The 8,965-nt window shown below is 41.3% G+C and overlaps 1 protein-coding gene across 1 annotated transcript in view; it reads right to left on the bottom strand.

Moving 5' to 3' along the window:
• LOC118687386 (cytosolic phospholipase A2 epsilon-like) overlaps window positions 1-6,346 on the bottom strand; it is a 30,827-nt gene extending 24,481 nt beyond the window's left edge. The window contains exons 1-2 of the mRNA XM_036384323.1: window positions 6,320-6,346; window positions 4,502-4,574 (exon numbers count right to left, since the gene is read on the bottom strand). Of these exons, the coding sequence (XP_036240216.1) occupies window positions 4,502-4,574; window positions 6,320-6,346 (100 nt within the window). The remainder of the gene's footprint in view (window positions 1-4,501; window positions 4,575-6,319) is intronic.
• Between the last annotated feature and the right edge of the window lie 2,619 nt (window positions 6,347-8,965).

An 8,965-nucleotide genomic window follows, 5' to 3' on the forward strand; every position in this document is an offset into this window, starting at 1 on the left:
CAGCTATGAAACTGATTCATGTAATACTCACTGAGATTATCCATTCAGTTGGTACTCCTATTATTAACTGTGGTTATGACTTTATTACAAACATCAATCAAGACCAGGCCTCCATTTCAACAGGTACCTCAGTAGTTGTGCAATAAGTTCTTGAACTTGATCTAGCAGCTTACAATTACAGTAAAAAAGCCCTGCTCCGGGATATGACATCACAGGGAGGATCTTCTTTGTGATTACTGGCTGTTTTTATGCCTGTTTCAGTTTCCTAACCAGTTAGGAAATCCCTGTTTACAGGATTTGTTGCAACCTGGCAGTTATCCACATAACGACTTCTCTGTCCTTGTGCAGATTCTTCTTGCCAAGCATTTGTCTTTGGGCTCTTTTAGGCTTCCCTCTCCATTGATGCAAAAGCAGCCTGTCTGAGGAGGCAGTGGCATCAGGAACCTAAATGAGGTGCCCTGAAAAGACACTAACACTCTTTTTAAAAGGATCACATCCCAGAATTATTCTTAACCATTGCAAACATCAATGACCACAGGAAGAAATTTCACCCTAAAGTGAGTGTGCCATTAGCACTGGCCAGCCCAGGCAGCTGCCTGTTGGCACTGACCACATTGCCTGACTGCCCTCTTTGCACAAAGACTGCTGCTACCTTCTCATACCAGTGGTACAGTCAGAGGTAAAGTAAAAGGTAATGTACACAGCACGCTGTGGGCGTATCTTCAATCAGTCCTTTCCACACACACTTGTTTCCTCTGGAGAACATGGCTTTGAGAGGGGTTTTGTTGTTTTGATGGTGCTACACGGGCTTTTGGTGATATAAGGAAAAACATTGGTACTACTACCTTGCAACTTTTAAAATCAATAGGTAGGGTAGCATTGTGAGCTTGCTATGAAATTACATAGCAACAGGCTCAGATTTAATAAGGCCCAGATTTAGTACTATAGCTAAAGAGGAGCCTAAAGCTTTATCGATTGAGAATGCTGATTATCTTTTCATACTAAAGAAAACAAAAAAAAAAAGTAGCTGTAGACTCTTCCAGGAAAAACTTTTTGTAGCCTTGGACTTTTTGAAATACTAATTAGTATGTGCTACCAATTCTAAAGACTTTTTTTGTTTTCTGAATGGAGTATTTCTGTTAAATACATATATGTAGAAAATGTTAAGTTTATATTTCACTTGTAGCCCATGAAGCAAACAGGTTTCTCTTCCATAGATGCCAATTTCCAGTGTAGAAGATATTTTATCTCCTGGAAGATCAGTGAACCCAGCCACTGAGAAAAGGGGCATGAAAAACCAGATTTGCCAGCTGTGCCAGCCCATGGCCTGCTGTGACTGCAATGGTGGCAGCCTCTGGGATCAGTGAGTGCTGGGTGTGCTCCAGTGGGACTGTACACAACAAGGCAGGTCGGGGCAGCCAGGCTGAAAACAAGATCTGCTCTGGGGAATCTACACAACACACATCCATCTCTTGTTATAAGCAGCATATAGAGTGAAATGCAGTGGTACTTGGGCTGGCAAACAAGTCTCTCCAGAGATTAACTGTGCCATGGTTAAATGGTGGAAATGCAGAGCCCGGCATAAAGCTGGCTTCTGTGAAATAAATGTGGGATGTGAACAGAAAAACTGTGCCCTCTTCCAGTGATCTTCTCTGGTGTACAAGCTTTTGGAAAACAAGAGCATGGAGAGCCCAGCACCTCAGCTTGTGACTTTTGCTCCTGATGCTGTCAGTGACTCCCCATTTTTCTGGTGCCACAGGTAAGCCCTGTTTGACAGTTGCAAAGAAATTGCACCCTCCAGGCAGATTTTGCAGAAATGCTGGATGTATTTATGAAGATTTGTGAGAGCCACAAAGCTGTGTCAGTTTTAAAGCAGTCATATAATGATTAGCATTCTGCAATTCTTGAGATAAATACAAGGGGGCGGTTGTCTTGTTGTAAGAGCTGAAATATCTAATATGCAAAAAAGGCCTTTTCACACCAGCCTGAAAAGGACCAGGTTTTCTCATGCAGGCATTTCTGCTGCCCATGCAAGGCAAAGAGAAAAAAGAAATGTCTGTAACTATTTAGTTAGCAATATAATCATATAAACCTCCCCAAAGAATAACATCCTGAAACTGGGAATGGTGTTTTCCTGTGAAATTGAAAATAACTATCTGTGTCCATAGCAAAGTGAAATGACAAGTATCAAAATAAGATCCCTTAATGGCCTCCAGAAGCGAATAATCTGGGGTATGACAATTAAATGCAAACACTACTGTTGACTCAGAAGCCAGATCTCCCAGCCACAGACCTCAACAACCACAAACCTTTTGAAAAAGTGGGGCAGGAAAAAGCATGGTTCAGTGTTTGCCGTACCCCAAAGCATTTATTGTAGGCCAGTTCTGGGGACATGTTCTCAGTTCAAATGAGACTTTGGACTGGTCTGGTATCACTGTTCTTTTAAATTTTCACTAGGAAAATTTAGCCAAACTCAAACATGCCTAGAAGTTGCAACAGCTATGTCTTCATTATACATACTACTTAGATCATAGTTACCAGATAACCTTCATAATTAGCGAGCCATTCCTTCTGGTTCATAAGTAAACCTTATTCCTAACAGACTTTAATGCGTGTTAGTAGCCTAATCCTTGTTATTACACTTACACCATGCGCAAACACAACCTTTTGTCTGATACACAAGGAAAAGATTATATGTGATTGCCACAGCTAAGCATAATAAAAAATAAGTCCTATGTTGTATGTCCATGTGCAAGAAGACATGGACACTGTGGGTAGCAGCCCCTCTGCACAAAAAGGGCCAATTAGGTGTGCAATGCCACAGCTGAAGGAAAGCAAAGTGTACTCATGCTTGACAGGCAGTCTTCCAAAACCAGATTCTGACTCCAACAGAGCACCAATGGCTCTTTGCAGCTGGAATTGTTTGTGTGCCATCTTTCAACTCTCTGTCCCCATCTCTGTCTCTCTTAACAACTTTAAGTTGTACAGAAATAGTAATTAAAACAAATAAATGTGAGCAACATAAAGAAGTGTATTACACTCTCACACTGGTTTTCTTATTCAATATAATGCTTTTTAACAGTCTCATTTCTTGTGCTGTGTGTATCACACCATGTGGCATGGCTCTACTAACAAAATTATTTGCTCTGAGATAGTGTATGTACACAGGGGAGATAAAAACTCACTGACTGTCTGCTGTGACACTGGTAACTTGGTCCTGATTCTCAGAGGGTAAATAAAATGTGATGCTCTCTTGCACACAATAAAAAAAGCAACTGGCATGGGGAGTGAATGAAGCAGCTCCTCTAAGACCCTGTCACCTAGCGCTGCTTCTTCTGCCTCTTTGTATCAAAGACCTTCTTCCACATTGGCTTTGGAAGCAAATCTCCAGTGTTATAGCTTCAAACCTGAAGTCAGGTAATCAATCATCTGCTCAAAATGAAGATACAGGATAAATCCTAATAAAAGATAAGCCACTAAGATAAATAGCTATGGATTTCTGGAAGTTCTGTTGTCTGTAAGAATGTAAAGATCATCATTTTGAAACATTTTGAAGTGCTGAGAAAGAGAGAAACATCCCTGATTTTAAGGCAACATGTACACATTTGGTTATCAGCTCTGCAGGTGGTTGTCTTGATGCTATTGCCTGTCAGGGCAGCTTAGAAATTCCCTTGGAGTGGTAACATGCCAGAAAACTGTTCAGCTGAGATAGAAATGACAAAGAGGAAATTGAAACATCCTTTCACTTTTTTCTAAAGAATTACAGTTTTCAAAAAAAAGGCAATATCCCTGTGCTAGACACAATGGAAGAAAACCAAGAATTTAATAGGCATCTCCATGGAGGCAAATACAGGTGCTGTGTTCACTTGGTCTTATTTGATACACAAAGATTTATACTCACTTCCTTTCAATTTTGTTCCTGACTTATTTCTGAGTCAGATATTTGAGATATTGACCTTTCTTTCTACTACCTGAGGAACAGCTGATATTTTTCTCTCTTCACTCCCCCTTTTACCCATTCCAAGTCCTCATAAACATTTCAGTGGTATTTGTTTATCCTGAAAAGTCTAATTCAAATACATTTCCGTGTATTTGAAATTTTGACAGAAAAAGAAGCTGTTTGACAATAAAACATATAGTGCTCCTTCTACCTTTTATTTTCTTTAAAGCAGAAAGAAATTCAAAAACTGCAACTGAGAATTAATACCTGAATTTGTTCATCAATCTGGCTCTGAACCTTGTTAGCAGTTGAGGTACTTTACAGTACACCACAGTAGACATTTGTTATTTCCATTAATAATAGTAACATGCTATAAACCAAAATGTATTGTTTATATAAAAATGTATTCAAAGCATAGTCCAAATTCAAATATTCATCAATATTTGAAACCATGGTGTCACTTCATACACAGATACTAGTTACAATGCCAATAGCAAGCACACATTCTCTGCTTTCAGAACCAAACCACTAAAAAGTGCAAAGAAAGACTGCAATACTCACACAGATCTGCCTTTCTCAGATTTTTCATTCTTATGATTTTCACAAAGAATGAACAGCAGGGGCATTCATCACTCTGCAGAAAAATGAAAAAGTTTATTACCTGCATTAACATTAAATTGTTTATGCTTCATAAAAGATGCTCTCCCACAAATTTCTGTTGCAATTTTCAAAGCCATGCAGCAAAATTGGACAATGAACTGCTTGCACTACTTTGGAAGTTAAAACCACATCTACATAGAGTTTAAAAAGTGGAAAAATTTTGAAGGACTACCACTGTGTATATATGTCATTGACAGAAGAAATAATTTTTTTTTGTGGCACTGTCTAGTGAGTGAGGCACCATTAACACAATGCAGCACAACATGAAAAAAGTAGATGCAAGAAAACAGCTTTGGAAGAGATGTTAACAAGACTTCCCCAATCAAACCAGATGCTGGATATTTGCAGAAGGATCATTAGCTGAAATGTCAAGTGCAGAAGGAAAGGCAAATAACAGACCTGACTCAAAATAATTATAAATTCTTGCAGATTTTACTACCTGAAACTTTAGCTATTGCTTCACTGAAAGCATTACCTAGTTCCTCTCCCATTCTCTACAAGCAAAATGACTCCACCAAATTCTTTAAGGGAGTTATGTCACTCCTCTCTTTTTGTCCAGTTAGGAATTGATCCGGGTGAGAAGTTACAAATTCTCCCATCACTCTCAAATTATGATAAGCTGACCTTGGTATGTTTTTATGTCTAACTCCAAAAGATAAGGGCATGTTTTAATGTAATCTGTATGGGTTTAGGTTCCGGGTAGAAAAAGTCTCCCCTCACTCCCCTATCTCTAAGAAGTCTCTACTTTTATTCTTGATGCTGTTTCAGTGGTTAAGGGAAAGGGGAAGAGCAGAGAGGACAGTCTCTTTCCTTGCTTTCTATGCATGCTTTCCACACAAAGACCATTGCCAAGTTCTGTTTAAAAAGATGAATTTGTAGATGCTTAGTGTTTCTTTGACTAGATTGGTTAGACGTTCATGTGTTATTTCTTAAGCCATGGGGATGCCCCATTTGAGATCTGCAAGCATCAATACACATTTATCTCAACACATATCCATGTATATGGAGAGAAGCTCTATAATCTCCATTATACAACCAGGGAAGCAGGGCACAGAATAATCAAATAACTTGTTCATAGCAAACTGAAGGTTCATTTCAGAACTGAGAAGGAGACAGAGTATGTTCATTCACTGGAACCCAACAGTCAGTTTTAGGGTTTTCCCTTCCACTTATGTTCCATCAAACAAATAAACAAACAAAAGAAAAAAAGACCCCTGCCCCAACTTCTGAGACAGATCCAGATTTTTTTTGTGCATAAGTCATGGACAAATATGAAACTAAGACCATCACTATTAATCACTGGTTTTAGGCAGTGACCTTCCTGTGTGCATCACTACCAGGTGGTTGCCAGCACAGCTACCTGGACACCATATATTTTTATAGTCACAGCTGGCAGATGCTGCACTGTGAAAGAGCACAGCTTACATAATGCTTGGGTCAAACCACAGATTCGTCCCAAATTCACAGAAAGCTCCTGTGAGGCACTCAGAAGGTTCCCAGCCTCCGTTTCAACCACCCATTGTGGCTGAACTTCACTACCAAGACTGCCTTCCACGAGGCAACTAATACCAGCAAAGGTACAAGTCATCCTTACATAAATAAGTAAATACGTGCATGAACTTAGAAATAAAAGCTCACAAGTCCTCTTCTCCTGACCAGAATCCCAGCCACAAACACACCTCAGGCCATCTTCAATTCCTAGAGCTTTCACACTCTTACCTCAGGAGCACTCCAGTATGAGCCCATCCTGCTCCCAGCTGCATACAGGTCAGAGATGGATTGTCACTTCACTGTCAGAGGCAACAGCTGTGATTCACAAACTACCTCTGCAAAATTTAAGGAGGCACCTGCTGAGGAGCAAGTGGTATATCCAAGCCCCACCTTCCTCATTGCATGGACGGAAAAGTATGAGAAGAAAAGGGGAGGGAGTTTGCTGGGTTTATTTGATAGCTAAATACCAGAGGTGTGTATTTGGGGAAGGCTGTACACACCAAGGTGCCAAAAGTTATCAGCAATTCAAGATAAGGGTGTGATAACACACAGCACTTATGCATGGATATCTATGTTCTAGAAGCCTCAGCAATTACCAAACCAGAGAAGATAATAGTAGCTACATGTAGGCACACAGCACCACAATCAGCAAACAAAAGTATCATAAATTAAATAACTTTAGAAGGCCTTTTCTTCAACCAAATTGTATTTATTTTCCTTTTCTTGGAGATAGAGGGGCTGAAGTTGCTTATTAGTAGATGTTTTCCCTATTTAATTTGTATATTTGTTAGTGGGATATAAATTTTCCTGCTTTCAGAAGACTTGCACAAACACAAAACTTCAAGGCACACATTGATTCATCTTAAATATTAACATCTTGATATTTTAAACACAATGCAGTGTCATCCAATTGTGATGTAAAAATGACACCAAAGTCTTCAAATTTCTGACAGAAAATTGTGCAGGAGCAGATCGGTAGCCATTGTATGGGTCCAGCTACTAACATGCCCAGATGTCTGATATGAAACCACCTCTTCAGAGCTGCAGGAGGTGATACTGTATGCTCAGAGCAGCCACAACCTGTCTTCTCCTTCCACCCTCACACGCCAGGAACATACGCAATAGAGTCATTTCTGACCTTACAACTTTTTTTCTGAATGAAAATTACTTAAGCAAGCAACCATTTTAGGGTTAGGAATCTACCCTCAACAACCTTTCAATAAAAAGACATGCAAAAGAAGTGTGGCCAACAGGTTGAAGGAGGGGATTCTGCCCTTCTACTCTGCTCTTGGTGGGGTGAGACCCCACCAACAGTGCTGTGCCCAGCTCTGGAGTCCTGGCACTGGAAAAATTATGGACCAGTTGAAGCAAGTCCAGAGGAAGGACATGAAGATGATGAGAAGGCAGGAACACCTGTTAATACCCAGACTACGGAAAAATATGTTTTCCCCTTAGGGAAACCCTTCTGCCCCACACTCCCCACAAAAAATTCCACAAAAACACACACACAAAACAACACAAAAACCAAAAAAGCACAAAAAAATCCTCCTAAAATGCCACAACCAAAAAAACTCAAAACCCTCAACAAAACACAACCAAGCAACACTGAGAAGCTGTGCTGGTTTGACCTTGGCTGGATAGGGGGTGCCCACCAAACTCACTTTATCATGCTTCCCATCCTTTTCAGCTGGACAGGGGAGGGAAAACTTAATGAAAGGCAAATGGATTTAATTAAGGGCAGGGGGAGATCATTCACCAATTATCATCAAGGCAAAACAGATTCAGCTTGGGGAAATCAGCCTACTTTATTACAAATCAAAGCAGAATAGGATAATCAAATAAAACTTAAATCATAAGACACCTTTTCTCCACCCCTCCCTTCTTCTTGGGCTTTATTTTACTCCTGATTTTCAGTACTTCCTCCACCCCAGCAGCTTCACTTTCTCCAGTGTGGGGTCTCTTCCACAGAAACCAGTCCTCCATGAACTTCCCCAACCTGAGTTCTTCCCAGAGGCAGCAATTCATCACAAACGGCTCCAGGGTGGGTCCTTTCCATTTGGGTGCAGTCCCACAGAAACACACCCTTCCAGTGTGGGTCCCTGCCAGCAAACCTGCTCCAGTATGGACTCCTTTTTCCATGGGCCCACAGGTCCTGCTCCTTCACAGGCTTCCCACAGTGTCACATCCTCCTTCAGGCACCCACTTGCTCCATGTGGGGTTCTCCAGGGATTGCAGGTGAATATCTGCTCCACCATGGGCCGCCAAGGGCTGAGAGGGACAGCCTGCCTCACCATGGCCATTGAACAACCAGTTAAATAGTTATTTAGCAATTGTTTAGCACAGGCATCAGGGGAATCACAGCTCCAAAGTCCAGAGCAACTCCTCCTTCACTGACCTTCCTATCTGCAGGCCTGTTTCTCACATGGTTTCACTCCTCTCAGTTGATGTTGCACAAGGTTTTTTCCCATTTTTAAACATATTATCCTGGAGGCAGTACAACTGCTGCTGATGGGCTCGGCCCTGGCCAGCGGTGGGAGAGTCTTGGAGCCAGCTGGCACTGACTCTGCTGGAGATGGGGGAAGCTTCTGGCAGCTTCTCACATTGGCCACCCTCATGGGTGCACCCTCTGCTGCAGGAACCTGGCCCTGCAGAGTTAACACAGCAGTGTCCAGCTGAGGTAGGGAATGACTGGACCACGCTGTAGTGGTGTAACACCAGCCAGAAATTAAACTCTAGATAAGCCACCCCCTCTTCTCCCTCCCTTCCGGTAAGGGAGGGACAAAAGGAGAGATTTATGGGTTGAGATAACAATTTATTGAAAGCAAAAAACAGTGGGATAAGAAACACACAGTAACCGCACAAATATTAGTAACA

Source organism: Molothrus ater, chromosome 6, assembly GCF_012460135.2.
Source record: "Molothrus ater isolate BHLD 08-10-18 breed brown headed cowbird chromosome 6, BPBGC_Mater_1.1, whole genome shotgun sequence".
Taxonomy (NCBI): Eukaryota; Metazoa; Chordata; class Aves; order Passeriformes; family Icteridae; genus Molothrus; species Molothrus ater.